Consider the following 26972-nt stretch of genomic DNA (forward strand, 5'->3'; position numbering starts at 1 on the left):
CTGAGAGAGGTACTGTTATTACTTATTTTACAGATGGGAAACTGTGGTACAGTTTCCAGTGAAATTGTACCTTGGCCTCCTCACATACCCCCTGAGTACTTTCCGTCCCCTGTCGCAGCTCTTATGCAGTTATTTGTTGCATTCAGGTGGGCTGCTTTCCCATCTTGAACCTCCCCTGGGGCCTAGTGTGGACTCTGCACATAGTAGGTGTTAGTAAGTGTGGTTGAGTTGAATTGCAGAACTACTTGGAGTCCCCCTGTCCCCTTGCAGCCTTCGGTGGCTTCCTCAGCCAGGTTGGACTGTGAATCCAGAGCACTTGACTTGTGTCTGGTCATTTCAGTGCTGGGTCTATGTTCTTGGGGTGGGTGGTCTCCTCCCACTCATCCTGGGGTCCTCTCAGAGCACTGTCCAGTGTCTGGCACAGCAAAGGTGCTCAGTAATGGGTTGTTAACTGCACTGAGACACTCTGTCTGACGCGGGATGTCATGGCATGGCGTTATGGGTCCTAGAGTCTTCAGGGTGGTCAGCTCTGCTCCTGCCTCGGTCTCACTTCCATAGCCCCCTGGGACGTACCCATGGGAGCCTGTGGAGGGCTGTGTGAGGGCGTGTCTGGGGCTATCTAAACTACGGGGTGAGGGCAAGGGCAGGGTCTGGCTTCCGGAAGGAACAAAAGGGTCATTTCTGAGGCAGTGTGGCCTCATAGTTAATAAAATAGGCTTTGGAGGCAGGGGGCCTTGCAAAAATCCTAAATGCTACCAGACTTTAACTGTGTCGTTAGTTCTTTCTGAGTCTAGTTCCCTTGTCTGTAAACCGGGATAAGAGAACCTGCTCACTAATAGGGTCATGACAGGGCTTGAGAACTATAGCCCATCTGGGGGGCGGGGCCTGGTGCACAGTAAATCCTGCAGCTGTTAGCTCTGTTTGTCACCTGCAGAGCAGTTGTGAGGACAAAATGAAGCAGGGAGACTGGGACCCCCAGATTACATCCAGCACCCCACTGGGGTTGACAAACACTGACTCCTCTTGTTTGGCCTTCATTGTTCAGTGGCAAAGCGCCTTAGATGAAGGTTACCCAAGGGAGTAACTAACTCCCGGGTTGTAACGGTTTAGAAGTCACCTCATCCAACCCTCGAGTTTCAATGGTGAGGAAACAGGGGCTCAGAGCAGGAAGTCACTGGCCCAGAGTGGCACAACTGGGTGGCGGGAGAAGCGAGACTTGAACCCGGGCCTCCTGACTCCTGATCCAGTGCTCGTCCTCCTGGACTGTTTGTTCTGTTCAGGGCTGGGAGCATACTGTCTGGAAGTGAGACGCCCAACTCTCAGAGATGAGGCTGGTCTTGCTGGCAAGGCAACGTGGAGGGGCTCAAGTGGCTTTCACCTCCTTGGGACCTTGGAGTCTCCTGTGGACTTTAGGAAGCTCTATTTTCATAAGTTGATCCATCATAGTAAGAGGATTCTAGGGTATTCTTTGTATCCTTCAGCCAGCCTTCCCACTTGACGGTGGTTGGGATGGTCATATCCACGTACTCACTGTTCCCCTTCAATCTGCAGACCATGCTTGCGGCACATCCCCCTCTTTGGGGTCTAACCTGCAGGGTGGTGCCCAGACCCAGACCCTACACTTAGCTGCTGTGTTGGGCTGTTTGCTGGAGAAACTGCCTCAGCTTATGGTGGCCCCGTTCACAGACTCGGGAAGGTTGGGGCCCACGACTGACTGCTTTGCTCGCTCAGAAAATACAGACTTGTTGAGCAGCTGATAGGGACTTACCTCTCTGCCAATGCTGTGGGGGATCTAGAATATGTCAAAGCCACGTTCCACCCTCCCTCTCTCCCAAAGCTGGGCAGACAGAACAATTCACAGAGGAAGTAATTAGAGAACAATTAAGCACTCAGCTGTGGGGCTGATGCAGGGAAAGTTCAGGGGGAAGTTCAGAAGAGGGTTCTTGGGGGAGGTGGCCCTCGGAGGATGAGTGAGATTGGCAGAGGGAAAGGATGGGGCCATTCGAGGGTGGTGAGTTCTGAGCACAGCTCCAGGTGCCCAAGCATAGAGAGCAGCAGGGCGGGATGGCAGGCCCTTTGGGTGGGGTGTGTTAGATTACGAGGGCTGCTGTAACAGAGCACCGCGGACTGCTGGCTTAAACAACAGGAATCTGTAGTCTCAGTTCTGCTGGGCAGGAGTCTGAGACCCAGGGGTTAGCTCAATCTGAGGCTGCGAGGGGCAGTCTGTTCCAGGCCTTTCCTCCAGCCTCTGGTGGTTTGCTGGCCATCTTTGTCATTCTTTGCTTGGAGAAGTACCACCCTGATCTCTGCCTTTATGCTCGCCTAGTGTTCTTCCTGTGTGTGCGTGTCTGTTTCTGTGTCCAAATTGCCCCCCTTCATAAGGACCCAGTCATATTGGATTAGGGACCTCCCCCCCCCACCACACCAATGCCAGTGTGACCTCATATTAACTAATTACATCTGTGATGACACTATATCCAAATAAGGTCACATTCTGGAGGTTAACTCCTGGAGGTGATGGCTTCATCATATGAATAGTTGGAGGCCGCAGATCAAGCTGTCATAGATGGAGGCATTAGTGCTTTTGTGGTCACGAGGATCAGAATCCCAACGTGAACGAGCCGAGGCAAGAGGGCAGACTTAGTGTGTCCTGTACCCATGCTTTAGGAAGGGACGGGGTTGAGTGGGGCTTTTGGGGTGCTCTTCCACTCCTCTCTGTCGCTCATGTTCTCATGTTCATCCTGCTGGTCAACTTCGCTCACGGTTGGTTTCCTCCATGACTCACTTGCTGCCTTTGGCGTCTCTCAACCTCACCTCTTCCTAGGTTTGCCCCTAGCAGGGACTCCCCACTCCACAACCCCAGTTTTCTTTTATGAAATTCTGGATCAGGACTATGCCTAAGTGTTGTACTGGGTTACTTCATGTCCCCCACACTTCTGGACCCCATTGCTGTTCTACCTAGAGCCTGAGAATGTGAAATGAGGTGTTGGCAGCTGTCATTCGGTAACTTAAGGAGTTTATACTGGATTGGGGTGGGTCCTAAATCCAACAACTGGTGTCCTTGCAAGGAGGCCATGTGACAGTGGCAGTAGAGATTTGAGTGGTGCAGCTGCAAACTCAAGGAACGGTGAAGATTGCTGGAAATTAGGAAGAGCAAGGAAGGCTTCTCCCTGGGGCCCTCAGAGGGAATGCAGTCCTGCCAGCACCCTGATTTCAGACTCCTAACCCCCAGAACTGTGACACAGTACATTTCTGTTGTTTTAAGCCACCCCATTCGTGGTGATTTGTTATGGTAGCCTTGAGAAACAAATACAGATGTCCATTCTCTGACCAAATCACTGAGGTTAGAGGAGGTGGGGTCCATGAGAAGATGTCATCCCTCTCATTTAAACCCCAAGGTGACCGGTGGGGTGGGGTGGGAAGCAGCAAGGCAGAACATGGTGTAAAAGATGTTCATGTCCACGGATGATGATGTTAGAGTTTCTGTTTGTGTGGTACGTGCCGTGTAGCACACATTGCCTGGATGTTTTACAGGTATAGTTTCTAACCCTGCAAGGTTAGAAACTATAATTTCTAAGTCTGCAAGGTTGGTAGATTTGGCCATTCCAGTTTTCCAAATGAGGAAGCAGAAGCCCTGACAGGTTAAGTAACAGCCACAGTCTCATAGCTTAAAGTAGGTGGAACCAGGTTTTGAACTGTGTTGGCTCACAGTTGGCCACCCCACTGTGTTGGCCCACCCCTCTTGCTATGCATCTGCTATCCCCGGGGAGGGCCTGATTTCTGGGGGGCAACAGAGTGCGTGCGGGTGTTGGATCTTGATGTGCAGGCTTTGGGGAGTCACTGCAGGCCCCAGGTCTTAGAACCTGTGTTAAGTCATATCAACTAATAGTTTCCATGTGCATGTGCATGAGTGTGCAGGCCTCCACGGCTGATTTCGGGCAGAGTCAGCCAATCGTGCAGGATGGCTTGAGGGGTGCAAGGCAGGAGCTGTGCATGGAGGCCTTTTTCTTCTTCCACATCTGGTAAAGGTGAACTCTCCCTTTTGTGAGTCTGTTAGTTGTCTCCCAGAGCTGGGGCATGGCTACTTTTTCTCCCCTTGCCATCTCCTGGAAGCTCAGTGTGAGCGTCCCAGGCTGGGCCGTGGGTCAGGAGGCCACAAGCCAGAGAATCATTGCCACAGCCACTGCTCTTGAAGGAGCTTCCCTGACAGATGACCCTATGCCTTCTGGGACTGCCAGATGGACCACAGGGCCCTCATCTTCTCCTTGAATAGAACTTGTGGCCTTCCTTTCCTCTCCAGGGAGGGGGAGTGGGTCTCCTCTTGCAGGCTGTTCGGGGCTAAGGTTGGCAGTATGGGCAGGGTGGATGTGATTGCTGTGGTTCTGATGCCTTGTCCTTACGTCCAAGTGAGCCAGAGGATTGTCTTTACTGCTGATGGCCGGGGCAGAAGCAGTGATTTGAACCCCAGGTCCTGCACTGCCTTAGAAGGCACATAATCATCAAATTCAACTGGGTTCCCATCCTGATTGGGCACTCCCAGAAAATGACTCCGAGGAAAGGATTCTGGTGGAAGTGGTTTTGTGGGAAGGTCGGGTGCAGCCAGTAGGGAAGTAGGAACATGGTTCAGGGAAGAGAAGGCAGCCAGTGACTGTGTGCCCTTAAACTAGCTGTGGGGACACTGGGAAATAGTGGCAAACATTCACCTTAAGATCATCCCACCCCTCAGTTGACTGAGTGTCTGGCTCTTGATTTCAGCTCAGGTTGTGATCCCGGGGTCGTGGGATCAAGCCTTACATCAGGCTCCTTGCTGAGTGTGGAGCCTGCTTGGGGTTCTCTCTCTCTCTTTCCCTCTGCTCTTCTCTGCTGCTTGTGTGCACTCTTTCCTCCTCTCTATTTAAAATAAAAATAAATAAATAAAAATTAAAAAAAGTCATCCCACTCCAGGGCCAAGAGAGAAGGTTGGGTGTTTAGACCCCAGCATCCTAACTTCATAGTGATGGTTGCTCCCGAGGGCCGTTAATTCCTGCAGCTATGGAGAAAGAGCCCTCTCTGGCTCAGATGCAAATACTGAAATTATAGCAGGGAGCAGGGGGAAGTATGGGAAGGAATCGGCGGGCACTGCAGGTACTGTGCAGTGCCCTCTCCTATAATCCCCACAGTTGCCCTGCGAGAGTACTATTATCTCCATTTTACTGACGAGTAAGCCGAGGCCAGAGAGGTTGAGTCACGTGTCTGAGGTTGCACAGAAATCCGAGGCTGAGTCAGGAGCAAAACCAGGCCTGACTCCAGAACCCAAGGTCCTGACCCCTGCGTTCTGTTGCTCCTTATAAGGGGACCTGGGCCTCTCCCCAGGTTTTGTGTCCTAGCAGTTTATGATTTCTCCCAGAATTCCTGAGTGGGAGGTGGGACAGATGGATGGGGAGCCCCAGCAGGTCAAGGAACTGTTTATTTACTGTTTTCTCCTTCCCTAACATGTGTTTAGATGTTTCAGACACACAGTCTCATTTTAGTCCTCACAGAAGCTCAGCCAGTCAGGTATCCCTCTCCCCATTCTTCCCAGATGTAAAAAATAAGATTCAGACATACTAAGTGACTTACTCAGGATCACATAGCAGGACAGTGGCTCAGCTGGGAACGGAACCTGAGTGTCTCTGACTGGAGGGACATACGTGCTTCAGTTACACAGGCTGCTGCTACACACGCCAAAGGGCCTGTGAGACCCAGCCTGCTTCTGAGGGCCACGCTCTTTCCCCTACTGGCACACTAGCCTGCCACCTTGCCTTCAGCCCCAGGCTGGCCTGGTGCTGTGTTGCCTCACCAATCAGATGGCTGAGGAGGTGCTCTGAGAAGCATGCAGTGAGGTTGTTTGGTCCTTCTCCTTCTCCTCTGGAAAAGGTGCTGCCCCTCTGTGCTTGCAGGTGGGGGGCCGGTGACGGGGGTGAGGAGTGGTCTGCTCTCCCTCGTACTTCCTGAGAGCCGGGCCCTTCTCTAGGGAGGACCCCTAATCTCCTCCTACTGCCCCGGGGCCCCACGCACTGTCTACCTGTCGCAGCTCCTTGGTGGCAGAGAGAAGCAAGCCATCCACGTCTGGCTGATTTATGTTCGTCGTTGAAACAATAATGTTTAATCTGGAAAGGGCTAATCAATTTTTTATGCCGATTATGAATAGGCCAGCTGTGCCTGCTTCTTTATTCATGGGGCTTCAGGAACAAGCCGATGTCCTAGGTTAGGCTTCCTGGGTGGTTTCTGCGTGGGGGGCCCTGCTTCAAGGAGAGCCCGTCAGTGGCCTTGCCTGTGACACTTTGGAGGTGGCTCCTTGTGTCTGAGTGCACCTCTGTGTGTCACTGGGAAGGGTCAGCTGAGTCCAGGTGGACAGCCAGGTTGGAGCGTGTGTGTGGAAGGAGGCTGGTGTGGGCTGGGGCACAATCATGGGAGTGCAGCATGGGAAAGTAAGAGTTATAGGATCACAGAATCAGCAAAGTCGTCAGGGACCAAGTACCCCAACACCCCCCTCACTTGTAAAAGTGAGCAGTTTAGACCCAGAGAAGCTGAGCGTCTTCCCTAAGGTCATGGGCCTGGTAGGTGGCAGAGGTGGGACGGGAACCCCAGTTTGCTTGCTCAGAGGGTAGAAATCTTTGCATGGAAGTACAACCGAGGCGGGAGAGTCAGGAAGGTGCTGTGTAGCCGCTCTTGTTGAGTTACTGACTCATCACACAACTCTGACAGCTCAGGAGCTTAGGTACAGAATGCATTAGAGACATAGCTCAGCAGGAGGTCAGGATGAGATGAAAGTCACCTGAGGTTTGGGTTACCGCTTTTAGAAGTGTCCTTGGAATCCACAAATAGGGCCGCAGAGAGGGGTGAATTGGGGTCTTCTGGAGAAGGCAAAACCTGAGTAGGACTTGAGTGTTCTCAGAAGGAGAACAAACACAAAAGCCCGGAGAGGGCATTTTGGGCAGGTGGAGTGGCCTGAACTAAGGATGTTGTCTCTGGTGGGCATCACCTTGGGGAGGTGCCTGAAGCCAGAGTGAGACCCGAGGGGCCTGTGGCTGGAAACGTGGGGCCCTGGGCTGGGTGAGGGGCAGGTGCTCGGCTTGGACGGCTTGGTTGTCCCACAGTCGTGTGTTTGGACCCTCCGCAGCCTTCCCCAGCCATTTGTTCATTTATTGGCTCAGCCAATGTTTATTGAGCTTTTGTCGTGTGTGTGCTGGAGGTTGTATGGCTGAACAAGCTGCTGTCCTGGTGCTTAGGCTCTAGTTGTAGGGGAGCAGCGGATGTTAAACAAGCGATCACAAGAATAAAAACTTAATGACCCTTGTGATGAACGCCACGAGAGAAAAGCATAGGGTGCTCTGAATTTGGGGGTCTGGGGGAGGGGTCTTTCCAAGGACTCAGTGGCAATTAAGCTGGGACCAGGGATAATTAGGGGAAGGAGGGTAGGAGAGAGAGAACAGAGAATGCAGAGGCCCTTGGGTAGGAAAGAGCATGGATCTGTGTGGGGACAGAAAAGGGGTGGTGGCGGCAGAGCAGAGAGACACCAAGAGATGTGGCTGGAGACGTGTGCCAGGCACTTTCAGGAGATCCGTGGTTGGTAGCCACTGAAGGGCTCTGTGCAGAGAGTGGCACAGTCCAGTCCTCAGTGGCTACTTGGGGCCAGGGGTGGAACTGGGAGAGAGTTACAAGGCACTCTGGTCATTTGGCCAAGAGTGACAGAGGAGGAGTGGACAGACATAATTTGGAGACTGAATCAGCAGGACTCAAGGAAGAATTAAATGGAGAGGGGCTGAGGGGCAGGGAAGGCCACTAGCGGCTCCAAGGGCTCTGGTAAGAACGCTGGGGGCTGTCTGAGAACAGACACGGTGCTGAGAGGGCTGGTGGGGCAGTATCGGCAGGTCACCCTGCTGGCAGTTTGGGGAAGGATTTTTCTGCGGGGCTGGGCTTTGCACAGTGGCCCCCTCTCTCCTTAAGAGTCGGTGGTCAGAGAGTTGGTGGAGGGTCCATGGGGGACTAAGTGACTTGGGGTCTAGCATTGAGAGGTTGCACCCAGCACTGGGTTCCTGATTTCCAGACTTAAAGTCATCAGCACCCTGATCTAAGGAGAGGTCTAAGTGTGTGCGTGCGTGTGTGTGTGTGTGTGTGTGTGTGTGTGTGTGTGTGTGTGTCTCCCCATAGCCGGGTTTGTAGGAGAGGCTGTTACTTCAACAACTGGAGTGCCTCCTGCTTATTTATTGGAATAAGTCTCCCCAGGCCCCCGCTGCTCTTCGGTTTTTGGTGTGAGCTGATGACTGGTGGTTTCTCGTGAGCAAAAGCAAACTGAACTTCTTGGGAGGAGGGGAGGCTATCCTTTCAGCCAGGCTGGTTTTAGGATTGGGCCGGAATAGCGTGTACGTGGCAGTGGGGGGAGCAGAGGGCCCCTTGCCCCAGTGTGGGGGAACAGGACCGGTTCTGGGTGTTGCCTGGCACAGAACCAGAGTCATGATGTGTCCTCTTGGTGCCTCAGCTTGGGCTTCACATGTGACCTGTGTTTCCACACTGCCAGGGCAGCTCCTGTCTCACCCCCCCCCAGCTCTCTAGCCTCAGCACCGCCCTGGGAAATACAAAAGGATGAAACTGCTGTACTGAGAGTGTTAGGCTAATGCGCTGCATCAGAGGTCAGCAAACTTTTTCCGTAGAGGCCTGGGTTAGGGTCCTAGTGCTGCTGTAACAAATTAGTGTGAATTTAGTGGCTTAAAACAATACACATGTATTATTTTACTGTTCTGTGGCTCAGAAAACCTAAAACTCCAGTGTTGGCTGTGCTGCATTCCTCCAAGCGGCTCTAGGGAGGAATCTCTTGCCTTGTCCAGCTTCTAGAAGCTGCCTGCATTCCTTGGCTTATGGCTCCTTCTTCGTCACAGCCACCAGTGTGACGTCTTTCAGTCTCTCTCCCTTTTATCTGGACTTCCTTTGTCATAGTTCCTGCTCTGACTCTGACCCTTCCACCTCCCTTTTATAAGGACCCTGTGATTACATTGGGCCCACATGGTAATCCAGGATGCTCTCCCCATCTGAAGATCCTTAACCTAATCACACTACTGGGGACTGGGACATGGACATCTTTGGGGGGGAGGGATCGTTTTTCTGCCCACCCTAGGGCCAGCTAGTAAATATTTTAGGTTTTGCAGGCCAGGCAGTCTCTGTCACAACTGCTTACCTCTGCCATGGCAGCATGGGAGCCGCCACAACGTGTAGTGAACGGGTGTGCCGTGTCCCAGTCAAACTTCACTTAAGGATACTGAAATCAAAATTCATATAGTTTTCATATATCACAAAATATTATTCTTTTGGGTTTTCCAAGCATTTAAAAATATAAAAAAGGATTCTTAGCTGGTAAGCTGTAGAAAAAACCAAAACAACACAAAAAAACAACCGGCATTGACCTGGATTTGGCCCACGGGCTATCGTTTGCTGTCCTCTGTTCTAGATGCAGAGTGTCCTTTAACACTTAGAATTCCCTTGCAAAATAGGTGTTGTTATTATCACTCCCATTTTGCAGAATGGTAGTGGAGCTAAGCACTGCCCAAGGTCACATGGCTAGATGTTGGCAGGTAGGGCTGCTGACCTCAGAGCTGATGTTCTTTACAGTCTGCTTCGCTGGGGTCAGCCAGGAATGTATGTGGTTTCCCCAAAATGTGGGCTTTCTCTTCCTGGTAGATCCTGAAAGTCTGGGTTTGCCTTCCTTTAAAAAATCCCTGGGCACTGCTGCTGTCACATGCAGAGCACATCTGGAAGACTTCTTACTGGGTGGAACGTGCTCCGATCTCAAGGACTTTGGTACCTGAGCTCTCTTATTGGGGCTCTGAGGCATTAGGGACATACCTTAGCTCTTTTGCCATGTGGCATTTTGCCACCTCCCAAAGGCTAAGGAGGTCTTTCCTGACAGCAACTATTGCCACTGTGAGCAAGGATGTCTGTGCTTTATTTCCTCTCTTCCTTACTTTTTGGGTATAGGAACATCTAAAGATTATTGGAAAAAGGCCTTTGGAGTTTTAGGAGACTGAGCCCATCAGGTTTTAGAAGTCCTGGGACCTCACCAGAAATGCGTGTGAACCACAGAGTCCAGGCTTTTTTCTCCATTGCAGGCATGAGCTGAAGTTAAGGACTTCGCCAGGGGAAGACCTGGGGGGCCCAAGGCAGCCTGGATTCTGGGTTGAGAGTTGTTGGCCACCTCCTTCCTGGCTCTCATGTCACTGTGTCTTATTCCCCTTTGTAGGGTTTGCACAAGTCCTTCTCTCTGTCTAGATGGCTCTTCTTTCCTTCATCCAGTTGAACTGGCTCCTTATCCTTCAGATCTCAGGTCTTTGTCACCTCCTCCTAGAAGCCTTCCCTGATAGGTTTAATCCTCTGAACACAGCTTCTATGGTCAGCTACCTCTCCCTTTGTAGCACTTATCAGAGTTGGCCATTTACCTTTATCTTTGATGACTTCATTAATTCCTGTCTCACCACTTCAGGTTCCAGTAGTGACTCCAGAGGGTGGTGGCTGTACCTGATTTGGACCCAGTTCCCATTAAGTCCCTGGTGACTAGCACAGTGCCCTGCTTATATTAGTCACTTAAACATTTGATGGATGAATAAACAAAAGACCTTTAGCCAATATATTCCTCTCTATAAAGTGGGCGCAATTATATCTCCTCTCCCTAACCTCGAGAGAAGGTTGAGAGCACTTTGAGGGCAACGGACATTATGCAGCGGTAAGGAAGTACCCATGGTTGAGCATTTAGTCCCTGTGACCAAAGATGTTCTGACATCCCTTTACCAAACCAAGCTATACCAAACCAAGCTCAAGTTCAAGGAGGAGATGCTGGGTCCTCATGTGGGTAGGTTGTAGTAGAGGGGGTAGAGCTGTCTGCCTGATTCTTGGGGCTGAGCTCCTGACTCCACCTGGCTCTCAGCCCTGTGATGGGGTACAAGCACTTGGCTCCCAGACACCCCATGGCTCCAAGGATGGCTCACTGCCTCACTGCTTCTATACTGTGGTCACCCTGCGGATACCTACCTGGGCTGGGCCCGGGCTGTGGAGGTCCTGGCTTCATAGTGCACCTTGTACTGCACAATCTCTTCTATCCCAGAGATCTCTGTCATAGGCAGAGACATAGACATGTCACCCTGTGAGGCTGTACAAGTTATTAAGATGGGGAACGTTGAAAGATTAGATTTATGACAGCCAACGGTGGATTATGAAGAATAATTCATCAAATGTCAGCGCCTGCAGCCTGCAATTTACAGAAGGTTTGCTTAAGCTGAAGAGATCTGATTGGACTGCCCCCACCCCCACCTCTAATGAATGACAGATCTAATGGATGGCTTCCCAGGCTGGCCAACCACACTGGGTGTTTATCTGCTTTTTATTAATCATTATTATCACAACATTTCCATAGAGTCCCTCCACCCGCGGCTCTCGAAGTGCCCAGCACCAGCGAGCCTCCCTCAGCTACTTTGGAGGAACGGTAGCCGCCTCTGGGAGATGTTTTAGCTCCCCCCGGTCAGCTGGAAGGCCCAAAGTCCCCCCACCAGGAAGAGGATAGGGAAAGTTGAACCTCATGCATTCATTAAGAAATATTTATTGAATACTAATTATGTGTCAGGTGCTTTGGATACAGTATTGAGCAAAAGTGGAAGAAGTCTGTCATTTAGAAGGAAAGAGGGAGATTAAGCAAATACAAATCGAGGTAGAATGCAGCTATGTTAATTGTTCTCTAGAAGGGCACCCTGAATTCTGAGGATATACACAGGGAGGCTTCCCTGAAGAAATGACAGTTGAGCTGTGCTTTGGAGGATGAGTAGGAGTTACTTTGATGAGGAGCAGAAAGGGGAGCCTTTTGGGCAACGAGGACAGCATATGCAAAGGCCCTGCAGTGGGAAGGGAGGGAGTGTGCTGGTGATGGAAAAAGGCTATCTGGGCAGGACAGAGAGAGCTCTGGGGGCAGGGGGAGGAGATGGGGCAGAATCAGACTCTGGATTGTGTTAAGGATTTTGGCTCTGGGAAGCTGTCGATGTGGTTTAAACAAAGAGAAGTGACATGATCAGCTTATGTTTGGAAAACGCACTTTAGCTGCATGGGGTGGATAGATTGGAGGAGAAAGGAATGCAAGTGAGTGGACCAGTCAGGAGGCCATTACAGTCTCTGGGTGAATGAAGACAGTCGCTTTCACTCACTGACAGAACAGAACTGAGAGCCTAGAATTGCTAACTCTTTGTCTAGTGCCCTCCTCATATACCACTCTGTCCTCTTCGTGGAGGCATTAGATAGGGCACCCATTATTGGGGGTCTTCTGTAGGCTCTATTCTAGATCCTTTACGTGTGTTGTTTCACACAACAACTCTGAGGTAGGTACTAAAATTCCCATTTTACAGATGAGGAAACTGAGGTACAGATGGGTTGTATAATTACCCAAGCTGGTGCACCATGGAGCCAGAATTTGAGTGTGGGCAGCGTCTGCAGCCTATGATTGGGTTTGCACTGGCTAATTCCAGCCTACAATTCCAGACCTTGCATTGGAATTACTGTGCCCTGTTGCCTCTCAGGACTCACGGTCCTGGCCAGCTGGTGGGCATTCCCAGGGAACACGCCTGCAGCCGTAGGGTATGACTGCTCCTGGCTTCATACTTCTCGGTCAGCTGCTTGTTACCATTCTTTGGGAGGATAGAAGCTTGGTCGGGACTGTGATGCCCTTGGCAGAGTCAGGTGGACGATTGTCTTATACCTAGAGGCTCTTTAGCAAACTGGTAAGGGTTGAGTGTTGTGCCAGCCTCCTTGTGCAAATTTAGACAGCACCACTGTTGGGTAATTCCTGGGGTTGGCCCTTGTCAAGAAAGGCCTCAGGTGCTGCCGCTGGGCCTTCGTTCTTTCTTCCCAGCTAGGCAGTAGCAATAGTTAATGGCTCTGCAGAACCGACAGTTTGATCTTTCAAAACTCCAGAAGGAACACAGATTCCATGGAATACAGGGACTATGTGTCCTTGAGCTGTTATTGTCATTATTATTTTTATTATAATAAATTGCTCTGTCTGGGAAGCTGGGGGTGGGGGTATTCCTGGCTTGAGTTAGGGCAGCCACTGTGTGGGGAGGAAGAGACATTTGGATGCCTTGACCTCTCCCTTGACTCCCCCAGGGTCTACATAGTGATATCAGAAGTCTCCTCTTACCTTGCCAGAAGTCCCATCAGGACTGGGTGAATTGGTACTGGGCAGGGAGCACTGCCTCCAGCAGGCCCTGCTAAAAAGCAAGTATGGGGCGCCTGGGTGGCTCAGTTGGTTGAGCCTCCGACTCCAGCTCAGGTCATGATCTCATGATTCATTGGATCGAGCCCTGCATCAGGCTCGCTGCTGTCAGCATAGAGCCTGCTTCAGATCCTCTGTCCCCCTCTCTCTTTGCACCTCCCCTGCTTGAGCTCTCTCTCAAAAATAAACATTAAAAAAAATTTTTTTTTTTAAAAGCAAGTATGTTTCCTTGGGGCTGTTGCCTTATTCTGCAGACTGAGACCTCCTCATGGTGAGAGGTGGTGTCTGTTTTGTTGGTTTATGTACCTAGGATGGTTTCTGTCATGTGGCAGGCCTGCAGGTAAGTATTTGCTGATTGACTGACTGACTTTAGCTAAGGAATGGCAGATTGATTTCGTTTCCTATATTAATTCTGATCTGTTGGTAGTGGCTTCCTGGAGTACTGTGTTGAGAGAGATTCTGAGGCATCATCTGTGCCCAGAAGAAATGAATGCTGTGATTGATTAGTGATATCTGGCATGAGTATGCTTGAGGCTTATTAGTCAGCTATTACTGCATAACAGATTACCCCCCAACAACAAACATTTGATATGTTGCAGTTTCTGTGGGTTAGGAATTTGGGAGGACCTTACTGGATGCTTCTGGCTCAGACTCTCTGTGAGGTATAGGCAGGGTGTTGGTGAGGGCTGCAGTCATCTGAAGGCATGAGTGGGGAAGGAGAATCTGCTTCCAGGATGGTTCACTGTGGACAGGAGGCCTTGGTTCCTTACCCCATGGACCTCTCCACAGGCTGCTTGAGTGTCCTCATGACATGGCAGCTTGCTTTCCCAAGAGCACGCTCTCCGGGAAAGGACAGGAAGGATGTCTGGTGATGTCTAAGAAGGCATGCACTAATTTCCTCCATATGCCAGGTCACGAGTCTAGCTCACACTCGGAGGTGGGTGGGCAGTAGGCTGCACCTCTCAAAGGGAGGAGTTGTTAAGTACCTGTGGACTTATTTTAAAACCACTGCAGGGGGAATGAGAGGACCATGTGCCACCTATTTGCTGTCAGCATCATGTGTTACTTACAAGGTGCAGGAATGACCCTGAACAGGTGGGATATAAACCAGGCATGTTTAACAGGGAGAAGGAATTGCAGCAAAGTGGGGTATCAGCCAACAGGGTGACTGTGAGATGGAGGCATGCCTGGGGCAGGTCCCTGGGAAATGGTGACAAGAGGAAGGTCCCTGAGAAACGGTGACAAGAGGGTGGGTTTTAAGCAACGGCATATAGGATGTGATGGTGGGTTTTCTGTTCAAGGCAGTCTGTGCTTTGCAGAGTCCTTGGTAGCTGGGCCTGTCTTGTCTGCCGCAGGCTCAGGGTGGGCTAGGTTCACTCCAGCTACTCCATTAGTACAGGGACTTGTCCCTCTCCTCATCAGACTGTAGTGGATGGCTGCTGGCACCCAGCCAGGCATGGGGAGGGGGGCATCTCTAGACCTCGAGATCCAGATGTTGTTTGCTGCTGATGCCATGGTAACCTTCCCCAGGTGCCCTGGGCAGTCTTCCCAACTCCTAAGTGGGAGCTGCTTGGCCTTGGCAGCTAGGCCTGGACTTGCCTGCTTTGAGGCAAGCTCCTGTCTTCAACCGGAGCCAGCCAGTTGTGGGTTTGTTCGATTTGTTGGCATTATCTTAGGTCAATGTAGCTTGATGTAGTAAATCCAGAATAGGTCCGATGTGCATGACTATGGGGACGCCAGGATGGGATATTTGAATTTGGGCCATCTTGGAAAATCCAGGACATCCCCCTTCCTGTGGCTGGTGAGGGGCCTGAGGCTGGCTGGCTGAGAGACTTATGTGAAACTCCTCCCCAGGAGTCCTCCTATGGTGTTTACAGAAGATCCTCACCCTCTTACCTTATTTTGGGTGAAGTGAGGACACTGGCCAGTGCTTGGCTGCCCAGTGTGGCATTTTGGAAACATTTATCCAGAAAACTGGCTTCATGAGAATCTGCAGACCTAACTTCCCAGAGAGTCTCACACTCTGTCCTGTACCTGGGTATGATGTCATGTGGCCTCGGTTTCCTGGACCCCAGCTGATGCCAGCCCGCTCAAGTCTTAACCTGAGCCTGTGGGGGAAGACACATTTCTTCTTGCCCTTCTGATGTTTTCTGCTCATAAAAAACCAAACACCGCCCCTTACATTTGCACGCACACACATACACATACACACACACACGTACCCTGAAAAACCAGATAATACAAAGCTAGAGAAACTTTTTTCCTGATTATTTTTCCTTTTCTAGACAGGGACATCAGTATATTTGAATCATGGGCTGACAGTAATTAAAAAGCACAGCTCGTCATTTTAAAATGCAGTTGTCTTACTTAATTGATTTTGCTGCCAGACCCCCAGGAAAGAAAGAGGAGCGAGGGAAAGAAAGCCCTAGAAGGGGAGACAGGTTTGTGTGAGGGACTGAGGCAGCTCAGGGCCCCGCTCCACTCTAATTGCTGTGCATGCTGCCGTTGGCCTCCGCTAATGGCTTTCTGCTCAGAGGGCTGGGGGCCGGGGCCTGACTGGAGGGGGTGGTGTTTGTGTCAGCCACGTGGGGGGCGTAATTCTGCTTTCGGGACAGTGTCTATTTTTCCTTACTATCTATCAGCACAAAGTACTTGCACTGAATACTTTGAATCAGGTTCCATTTAGAGATACTTTATTCATATTTAATTACAGGCTGTAGCACCAATCTTTAATTACCTTTTTTGTAAGCCAGCTAGGAACATTCACTAGCAATCAATTTTGTGTGTGTGTGTGTGTGTGTGTGTGTGTGTGTGTAAGCACAGGAGGGTGTGGTTGTGTGACTTGGTTCCTGATAGAGGGGAAAGGATGGCTGCAGGGGCCCTGGGAGGTGGTGGGTGGGCAGGGGTGGGGTGAGGAGGGGATGTGCCCAGCAGGTTCCCTGTGCAGAGTGAGTGGTGCCTCTTCATTCCCCATGCCTCTCTTTGCCTCCATCGGTCAAATTGGGGATTAGGGCAGGTCCTCACAGCTGGGCCTTGTTCAGGGTGCTGAGTTGAGGCACCTGAGTTTGGGTGGTATCCTAAGCTCTGGACCCTGTGCATCCCCTGGTAGGGGCAGGGGATTGTGGGAGGACCCCATCTTGTTCCCTGGGGAGATGGTGGGCCAGGCTTCCTTTCCCCTGGAGATTGGGATATGCTTGCCTCAGCCCTTTCCTCCCTTCACCTCTCCCTGGAGTGCTCCTGGCAGCTGTTCTTGCCACACAGCCCTAGTGATGCCATGTCACTCTTCAGTTGCAATGACTCTGCAGCGTCCCCGCAATGACACTGATTTGAAGACTGGCTGTCCTTAGAAAATGAGCAAATGTTCCCAGGAAGCCAGGTGGAGGCTTGGGGTGGGGAGTGGGGTCAGATGACCCCCAAGTCCCTTTGCAGTGGGAAGATGGGGCCGTTCCAGCTGCCTGGGAGATGAGGGTCTGAGTTCACAGAAATGCTCCAGAAAACGTTCTCCTTGGTGCTCCTTTAGGAACAGCCAGAGGGTTTCTAAAGGAAGTTGTTGTCGATTTCATTATGTAATGGCCAGGAATATTGCTGAAGCTCTCCCTCCCTTCTATTCCTGGATCCCTGTCCCAGCAAGAGGCCACCGAGGAGAGGAGAGAGGGGAGGCCATGGAACTCGCGTTTACTGAGCCTCTTGGGGGTGCTGGGCACCATGCTCATGTTTCTTTCATCTACCCCAGATGGGGCCCAAGAAATATCAGAGCCCCTCTAGTCCTATGTGACAGAAAACAACTCAAACTGACTTAAGAAGAAAAAGGAATTATAGGGTGGGTATTCAGGCATGGCTAGATCAAGGGGCTCAACCATGGATTCACTATCTCTTGTCTCTGCTTTCTTCTTTTTGCTATTGAGATTCCTGATAGCTCCAGACTTCAAGTTCAATTTTTACGTTCAAGTTCAGCAGAAAGAAAAAAATCCCTTCTCCCACAGTTCAAACAGAAGTAAAACAGTTGAGTCTGATTGGATCAGTTGGGTCACCTGTCCATCTCTGAACCAGTCAGTGTGACCCAGGGTATTCAGGGTTTTGATCGACCAGGCTGGGGTCTCTCATACCTGCCCTGGAGTAACGGGGGGAGTCCACCTAGGTAAATTCCATACAGGACATGTGCTTTTACATTTGAGGATTTTGGATTAGTAGGAGTGTGGGAGCAGGAAGGCCCAGCCATTTCAAAAGGAAGAAAGAGTTGATTGAGTTCCTCTCCAATGGAGAGAATAGTGGATTCAGTCTTTCACCAAATATGTGTTTGGCACCAACTGGTTCTGGGGCTCTTCTAAGTGCAAGGAATTCGACAGCTAACAAGACGGACAAAAATCCCTGCCTACCTGAAGCCGATGTTCTGATGAGGTTTACAGGATGGTGGTTCTTTCATTCTCCCAATCCAAGCCCAAGTCCAGAATAAAGGGTTCTTGTATGGGGAGACTTGGGGTGATTGATGTAAGGGAGAATCTGGCCCTCAGGGAGCCTTGAACTCAGGAGGGAGGGAAAGAGACAAGTATATGGTTGGGGAAGGAGGTGGGTAAATAGGCACTGGGAGGAGTACAAATAAAAACCCAGGAAGAAGAAGGGGGACAGGGAAGCCAATCCATACCCATCTCCTGTGACAGAAGTGTGGGCCCCTCCCATGTTGCCTGGACCTTTGACCTCCAAAGGATGTTGATAAATGGGATGGAGTTTCGTGAAAGATACAGAAATGATGACAGGGCTGGAGGGAGTGATTTATGAGGGAGATTAGCAAGCTACTAGTGCAGCCTAGCAAACAGAGGGGTGGGATGGTGGCCATGGGCTGTCTGACTGCTGAAGCCCCAGGAGAGGAGGGGGCTGAGGGGCAGGGTGGAGTGCCTGCTGCAGAAGGGGGGCGGCAAGAGGACTGAATGGGTGTGAGAGCCTGGGGGACATGAGAAGGAGGGCCTTGGGACTAAGCATGCATGGGCACACTTACGTGTGTGTGTGAGAATGTCTGGACCTTCCAGGATTGGGAGGCTATACAGGGACTTAAAGAAATGGAGGGAGTGAGAATTTCAGCCTTGGACATTTTGGCAAGAGGTTTTTGGGGACCTCCTTCCCATCTGGTAGAATATTCATATCTGGACCATGTAGGTGTGACCACTCAAGTCAGAAAGACTTTTTTCCTTTAGGAAAATTTGGTATGGCATTTCTAAGAGGGAAGGAAGGAAGAAGAGAAGAGAAGGCAGAAAAGTTAGGAGTACATGTTCCATTTCATAGACAAAGGGCAAGGGATCTGCCCAAGGCTCCCTTTGGGTGGCATTGCAGGTAGGGGCCAAAAGCGAGGCTGGGGTGTGCGGCCCTGGGGTCCCTGCTGGGTCTCTGCTCCACTGGCCGAGAGTGGGCTTGAGGACCCATGTTGAGCCTGCTGCTCCGGCAGGAACAAGAGGCGGCTGTTAGGTTTGGAGTCTCCAGCCTGGGATCCCTTGAGCTCTCCATGTTGGCTGGTTGGAATATCTGATCCCTGCCTTGGGCTGTCTGGTGCCCTGGTTCTGCTTACTGTTGATTTTATGTGTGCGCATGAGAGTCCCAGGGGTGCAATGTTGCATAATTAAATGAGCAGACGGTACTCCATTCTGAACATTCTAGACAGCACTTCTTTGGCCTTAAATGGAGGTGCTCTGAGCACCCATGCATGTGTATGGGGACACACCCTCCACATGTGTTTTCTCTCTCCCTCCAGATGCTTGCTGGGAATCTCCATGGCAGCAGGGAGCCCAGGCAAGGTGCTGGGTTGACATACAACCGGTGGAGCAGAAAGTCTGTTTCGGGGCATCAGGCAGCACTGGCCCTGGCCCATCCTCTTGGCCCCTTTCACTGAACTGGGTCATCTTATTCACTCCATTCTCTCTCCACTCTTGACAGATCCATGATTTGTTCATGAGCTTTGATGACACCCCCCTGGGGGCCGCCTCCCTGGCCCAGGTCCACAAGGCAGTGCTGCATGATGGGCGGACGGTGGCTGTGAAGGTCCAGCATCCAAAGGTACAGGCTCAGAGCTCGAAGGACATTCTCCTGATGGAGGTGAGAGCCTTCCCCTTTCTCTTTCCTTTATTCTCATTCTATATTTCTCTGGAAACTAGGTGGCTCCTGTGACACTGGTTCAAGGCAGCTGGGTGGAGTGTGACCTTTTGAGCAGCAAGGCAGGAGAGGAAAGCTTGAGACCATGACAAAGGAAGTGTTGTGACTGTGCTATGACTGGGGTGGGGTCGGGGGGGGGGTGGTGGGCCCTTGGCTGGGTTGGTCAGTTCTTCTTAATTTGTTCCTAGGAACTATCTGGGGATGGTCTCAGAACATGATGGGCAGCTGTTGGGGCCAACGAGACCTCAGTTGCATGTTGTAGAAATGAGATGAACCAAAAGTGATTTCCTTGGGGGTAGAAAAGTTACAGCTTAATTTGTTAATTTATAACAGAAGGGAGCATGTGGTCAGCCCAGGGATGTAGATGTGACAGGAAGATCACATAGAAATATTTACGTAGACTGTATGCTCATCTCCCAATGTTTTGAGTGAACAAGCTTGTCTACCTAAAAACGTTCCTGGGAAAAGCCCTGATGGAAGACTGTGTCTCTGGACTTTTCTAGCTCTGTCCGCAGAGCAAGGGAGGGTGAGCCAGGTGCTGGCTGGGCGGTAGCCAGCACCCGGCCTGGGAGGTCAGTGCATTTCACCTGCCAGCATGTCCCTCCCCTTGTCTGCTGTCTCCCTTCCGTTCCTTTCCTCACTCTGGACTCTTAGTTTGTTCCCTCAGCTTACCTTGACTAAACTTCGCACACACATGGAAGGTCTCTTTTGCATCAGGCACCAATGGGTGCTGGGGACACAGGAGTGAGGAAGCTCTGTCTTCATCCCTGTTTAGCAGAAGGGCAGGTCTGGATACAAACAGCCACCGTGTGGGGATATGAGCTCCACGAAAGAGGTGTGTGCACAGTGCTGTCAACTCTGTGCCTGGTCTGTTGGGGGCATCCTGGGTCGGGGAGGTGCTTCACTGAGGCGCCGGTGAGATAGCCAGGTGGGGGAAGGATAGCCCAGCCTGTGCCGAGGCCTGAGTCTCGGAGAAACAGGGTGTGCTTAGAGGAGAACTTGAGCTGGTTCAGGTGATGTGTCTGGGAATGGTTACAGATGGGGCTGAGGAGGTCGACAGGACAGCACGGAGGGCCTTATCTTGCAGGCGAAGGCATAGAACAGTATACGCAGCAAGTATGGAACTGCTATGGAACTGAGCAGATCTGATTCTCTGCTGTAGTCCGTGGGGAACCACTCAAGAAATTTAAATCAGGGTAATGTCATGATCCGATGTACATTAGAAACAAGAGTCTGTTGGCAGTTTGGAGGATATACTGGCAGGCAGGCAGACTGTAGCCAGGGAGACTAACGGAGGGGCTGCTGTACTGGTTGGAACCAGAAATACTGTTGTGAACCAAGGCAGGGGAATGGGAGTGAAGGGGAGGGATGGCTCGAGGGACAGACTCATCAGGACTTTGTGACCAGCTTTACATGGGGTGGTAGCAAATACTGGCATGAATGAAAAGGAGGAGAATAAAACAAATTGTACGTTTCTGGCTTAAATGATTAAATATGGATGCCTTTAACCAGTGTATCCATCAGGGTCCAGTCGGGAGGAAAGAAAATTGATCTAGGTATTTCCAACAGAGGGAATTTAAAACAGAAAATGGGCTGGGGCGCCTGGGTGGCTTAGTCCGTTAAGCGACTGACTTTGGCTCAGGTCATGATCTCACGGTTTGTGGGTTTGAGCCCTGCGTCAGGTTCTGTGCTGACAGCTCAGGGCCTGGAGCCTGCTTTGGATTCTGTGTCTCCCTCTCTGCCCCTCACTTGCTCATGCTCTCTCTCTCTCTCTCTCCCAAAAATAAATAAAATTAAAAAACAAAACAAAACAGAAAATGGGGCTCCCAGGGGATGGAATTGCAGAGAAGACAAATGGGATGGTGAAACAGTTACCAACTGCAGGAAGCCTCTGCCACCCTCATGGTGGAGGGACAAGGAGAAGAGATGGTTCTCTGGACCCCAGGAGCTGGGGCCACCCAGTGGAGCTGGCCCACAATGAGCCGGTCCTCTGGGAGGCCGATCACAGCCGTAGGGCCCATCACCTGGGAGGTGGAGCCACAGGCCCTGCCTCAGCATTTTGCCAGTGTTGCCCCATCTGGCCAAGCCTAGATGGAAGCCAGTTAGCAAGGGAGCCTGGGAAATGCAGTTTCTTATGAGATCAGTAGCGTCAGGATGACCTCAGAACAAGGGAGGACAGGTGGTGGAACCACCGTGAGGTGTAAGATATTGTGGTCAGGAGATTGGATGGGGATCGCTCTGCTGGTCTGCATTCAGGATGGAAATAGAGATGTAGGATTTAACAGCAGGGACGCTCATGGTAGGTAGCTGAATCTGGGGGAGTAGTTGAGGTCACTTAGGAAGGTCAGGCAAAGAGAAGAGGAGAGGGCAAGGGAAGAGCTGTGAGGAACACCATCATGGGGGGTGTATACCCAGGAAGATAAGCCCCCGCAGGAATGGAGAGGGCAAGGCCAGGGAGATTGAAGGAGGACCAGGACTGAGCAGTGCTGCTACATGCAATGGAAACCATTCAAGAAGAGAGTTAGAAAACAGCAGCTTAAAACAGTGGTCGTGTGCTTTGCTCATGAATCTGCAGTCGGGTAGGGTTGGTAGAGAGACTCACCAGTGTTTCATGCGGTGCCAGTGAGGGGGCCTGGCTGATGATCTGCTTCCACATGGCTCACTCACATGGCTGGCAGCTCAGTGGGGGCTGTGGGCAGGGCCTTGGGTCCTTCCAAGTAGGCCTTCCTGTGGCTGTTTGGGCTTCCTCACAGCATGGTGGCTGGGTTCAAAGAGCAAGTGTCCCACGAGAATAAGGCTGAAAGCACAGGACACTTTTATGACCTAGCCTAGCACTACTTCTTCCTTACTCTGTTGGTAAGAACAAGAGTCATAAAAGCCCCCTCTGCGTGACCAGGTTCTAGAAGAGCATCAGAGTGGGAGATATTGTTGCAGCCATTTGGGGAAATACAGTCTGCCAGTATTACTCAGTGCTGTCAAATTGGAGATAAAATTAGTAAAGCTCTGGAAAGGGCCTTTCGGATTTGGTTATTGGGAGTCCTGTGGAGGGAGCAAGGAGAATGGGGTGAAGGGGTGGGAGAAAACTGAGGCCCCAGGTAGTGGAGACGGTTGATGTAGAACACTCTTCTCAGATGTGGCCATGACACTGGGGAGGACCATGTTGTGCTTAGAGCAAAGCACAGGATTAGAGGTGGGGACTGGAGCAGGCTGTTGCTGATGGGGAGGGTGGCCATGGAGTGTGGGGGGACTGGAGATCTAGGAAAGAGAAGTAACTGACAGATCTGATTCTGGGGGAGACTCTCGGGGTTCGGCTCTAAGGACGTGGGTGGAAGCATTAGCCCCAATCAGCCTAGATTGAAACTAGAGGAAGATGGTGAGGCTGCACACAGATGAGTGTGTGGGGCAGAGGGGGATGATGGAGGGAAAGTGGGCAGCTGAGTTGTACCAGCCTGATAGCCTCTATTTTTTTCGCTGCAGTAGGAGGCAAGACCATCTGCTGAGAATGAGGGGGTAGGAGGTGGCATCGGAGGCCCAGGGTGGGGGTGAAGGTTTGGAATAGCTGCTTTGTGTGATGGAAAAGGGAGCTGACCAGGGCTTGGGAGCAGGGTTCCCGAGTGGCACTGGGCATCCATCTGGAAACCCAAGTCTTCTGGAGCACCTGTCAGTGGATACGGAAGAGCCATACTTGGGAGTAAACTGGGAGTCTCGGAGCATCCTTGGGTGTCCTGGGACCCAGCAGCCACTCCTGTCCCCAGTGGTGCCATCAGGACCCACTTGGTTTAGGAGAACCGCTGCTGGCATTTCTGTAATCAGAGCCTCATTCTCTAAGTAACGGTGGCTGTCAGGTCAATAGCAATAATAGCGGCAATAAAGATTTGGCATCCTCCTCCTGGAGATAAGCATCAGATGCTTTTCTTGGGAAGTACAGCCTGACAACTGTGTCCAGAGTACACACAGAGTGGCTCATGCACAGTGACCGAGGCAGTGCTGGGGCTGGGGTCACAAGGCTGATCAGAGATTTATACTCATCGCCTTTAGAAGAGAAGCCAGAGACGAGGTGACCTCTGTCCAACATCAGTGTTCACAGCAGCACCAGGGGCACTGCCTTCTCACTGGGCTTGGTCTCTGGTGGAAAAGTGTCCTACCTGGCCTCACCCTTCTCTGTAAAACTAAGAAGAGCCTAACTGGAAAGCTCATTTCATTTTATATTTAGGAATGAAAACCCCAGAAAGGTTGTCGTGTGTGTTAGCAGGAGAAGAATGATTTCTAGGGGGCATTAAGGTGACCTTAGCCACCAGAAACTTGGAGACAAGGGAGAGGAAAAACGTAGCCTTCTGGTGCTTTCTTTTATGACCACTGAGGGTATTTTGTGTCCTCATGCTTCCCTCTCGCTGCACACTATTGTCCCTCTCTCCTCTCCAACCCTATGATTCCTCACAGCATGGTCTTGAGATGAAGATAATCTGACCAGAGTAATTCATAGTAAGGAGAGAGTGACTAATAGGCTTAACCTTTGAATATGTGCAGTGTAAGAAGTGAACTTGTAAATCTAAATTAATGTCTGCTATAAGGACAGGTTTGGGAGTGAGGTTTTTGAGAGTGAGGAGGTGGGGGGGCTACTACCAGTTGTATCAATTAAGATGCTTTTGGCTGCAAGTACCAGAAAAATCCAATTAAAAGTGGTGTAAATGATAGTAGCCTGTATCATATCACATTCCAAGACAGCCAGAGATAGTGTTGACTGTTCCAAGGTTGACTGATCCAGCACAGCACTGTTTTTTTAAAATAATTTATTATTATTGTTATTAAAATTAAATTAAATCCAAGTTAATTAACATATAGTGTAATAATGATTTCAGGAATAGAATTCAGTGATTCATCACTTATATATAATACCCATTGCTCATCCCAGCAAGTGCCCTCCTTAATGCCCATCACCCATTTAGCCCATCCACCCACCCACACTCCACCAGCAGCCCTTTTCACTGTGGTTTTTAAGGACCCAGTTTCCTTTTGTCTTCTACTTTGCCATCTCCACATCCTGGCTTGTCCTTCTAAGGTAGTGCTCCTCATGGTCCCAAAATAGCTGCAGCAGTTCCTGCTATTACAAGTAGGTAACATCCCGTGCCAAAGAGGGCCTGTTTCTTCCCTCATATTCCTTATCGAAAAAGAGCCCCTCAATAGAATTTCCTTCATATCTCATTGGCCAGAAGTAGGCCACATGCCCAAGTCTAAATCAATCTTGGCAAGAGATGTAAGAGACTTGATCGTGATTCACCTTCTCCGACTGAGACCTGCCTTTCTTGGGGGACATGAAAGATGCACAAAATTGGGGTTCTGTTAGCCAGAAAGGTGAGGGAAATGGCTTTTGGGTTGGCACCTAGTAGCATAGGCGACCTTAGTGTTTTGTATCTCCTGCGAACCTGGCACTTTTCTTGGGGAAGGGCACGGTCTCTCGGGTAGACTGTTGAATGGTGGCAGCCAAGTGGAAGCCGACTCTCAGTAAATGGTGTTTGATGAACCTAATGGTGTTGGTGACTTTGCACAAAAGACAAAGGCACAGCCAAGGGTGTTTTTCAGCTTTGTCATTATCATCTGATATTGTCCCTTTAATAGTTGGGGCACCTCTACTTCTAGATGCACGGCCAGCGACTCTTATTGATTTGAGTGGCTGTCCAGAGCCAGACTCATTGGGCCCAGAGATTGGAACAATGATTCAGCAGGAAGGGGTGAACTGACACGGCAGAGTCTGTTCGGCTGCTGGCCGGCTGGCTTTGCAGCAGCTCTTGGCCACCCACAGGAGCAGGGAGCTCAGCAGGCTGGACCTCACTGCCGTTCTCACTGTTAGAGACACGGCAGGACTCAGAGGATGTGTGAGCTGGTGGTAAAACCATAATACCCAGGTCCCAGTAGCAGCACCCCGTATCACTCCCTGTTGTCTCGTAAGCTTCTGAAATTGATGATGAATACTCTCGTGCTCTGTCACTCTCTAAAGAGTCTAAGTCCTGTCCCCAAGGTGCTGTGCCACACAGGGGTGGGACTCTGGTCTGAGCATCAGAATCCACTGTTTGATATCCTCTGGCCCATCCCAAGGGCCTCTAAAAATAAAGACCCGTGACGGTCATGTTTTTGACTTTTTTTGAACAACATTTTCAGTGCGTGCTGTCTGTCATCTTGTTTCTTTTCTGAATGTGTTGATTGAACAGTGGGTGGCTAGGTAATGTTTGTGTTGGCACAGACTCCCAATAGCTGATTTTATTTTCTATAAAATACATTAAAAAATGCCCAGAGATAGACTATCCCATGGAAACTTCTCTTCACCCTATCATTCTCTTTTCTAAAAACTGTGCACTTTAATAACTTATCAGAACAAAGATAAACCCTGTGAATGGCAAGCTATTTACATCACTCTGAATTGATTTTCGATCCTTGTCGAACATGCATTTTTTACCAGTTCAGATCCGTGCAGGCGTTCTATTTAGTGTGCTGTTTTCCCATAAAGCATTATTCCTTTTATAAGATATAATAACTTAATAATAGTCGTTCTTATTTCAGTTGGTTTTAACAGTTCACAACAGTTCTTTTTATGCCTTATCTCAAGCTTCCTATTGTATTGTCCTGTATTGTATTGCATGAGTCAGGCCTGCATAAAGAAAAGAGTGAAAAAAGCCTGGGTCCAAGTCCTGCATTTGAAATTACAAGCTATGTGACCTTGAGAAATTCTTTAACCTCCTGGAACTGCCTTCTTTCTCTGTAAAATGGGCAAGAAGAGGATTAAATGAGAGCATGTATAGAAAGTGCCTCGTAGCACAGTGCCTGGCATGGGGTAGTCACTAAATAATGATAATTTCCATTTTTTTGTTGTTATAACTGGCAATCGGTAGTTTTCAAACTTTGATGTGACTTTCAGTTTTTCCATTATATTTCTGTGTGGCTCACAATTGATTTTTCTTCCTGTGAGCCAATGACCCTATAGGAAAATAATTTCATTATTCCACCTTGAAGGAAATATTAATGATTGAACATACCTCGATTGATTCATAAGGTTTCAAATCACGTAGAAGATTCTCAGGCATTCCAAAATTGTGTTTACCGAAAATTCAGAGGTAATCCCTCTTCCCACCAAAACCTCAGAAATAGAAAAATTTGATGTATTTGAATAACGCATATGTGAACATATTATTCTCTGGGGAGAGGACAAACCCTTTGAAATGTTCATTTGTTCATTCATTTACTCACTCATTCACGTGAATATTCAATAAACATCTGCTGAGTATTGAGAACATGCTAGGCACTGGTGGAGACATTGGCTTTTGGAAGAATTTTATGGAGAAGATACATCTTGGGAGAAAACTCAAAAAAGCCAAATTGATAACAACACCTGTTTTATTTTAGTTGGCTGCAGCTGTTGTCAAAAAGGGAAAACTTCAACCAATCTACTTAGGGCAGGCTCTTAGGAAAGAAATTGAATGAAAACAGAAGGTGAAACTGTTTTGTTTTATTCTCCTCAGCCATGAAAAGTCTAAAATGGCAGCAACCCAAGCCATTTTAGATTTGGACCAGATGACTGACC

At 50.0% G+C, this 26972-nt stretch overlaps 1 protein-coding gene across 6 annotated transcripts in view; it reads left to right on the forward strand.

The window, feature by feature from the left end:
* ADCK1 (aarF domain containing kinase 1) overlaps window positions 1-26972 on the forward strand; it is a 151244-nt gene that overhangs the window by 90071 nt on the left and 34201 nt on the right. For 5 of the 6 annotated variants that reach the window (XM_058739852.1, XM_058739851.1, XM_058739856.1 and 2 more), the window contains one exon: window positions 19184-19342. The exons of the other annotated variant lie outside the window; for it this stretch is intronic. In XM_058739852.1, coding sequence (XP_058595835.1) covers window positions 19184-19342 — 159 coding nt within the window. The remainder of the gene's footprint in view (window positions 1-19183; window positions 19343-26972) is intronic. 6 annotated transcript variants of the gene reach the window in all.

The sequence above is a fragment of the Neofelis nebulosa genome, chromosome 7 (genome assembly GCF_028018385.1).
Source record: "Neofelis nebulosa isolate mNeoNeb1 chromosome 7, mNeoNeb1.pri, whole genome shotgun sequence".
NCBI classification, from domain to species: Eukaryota; Metazoa; Chordata; class Mammalia; order Carnivora; family Felidae; genus Neofelis; species Neofelis nebulosa.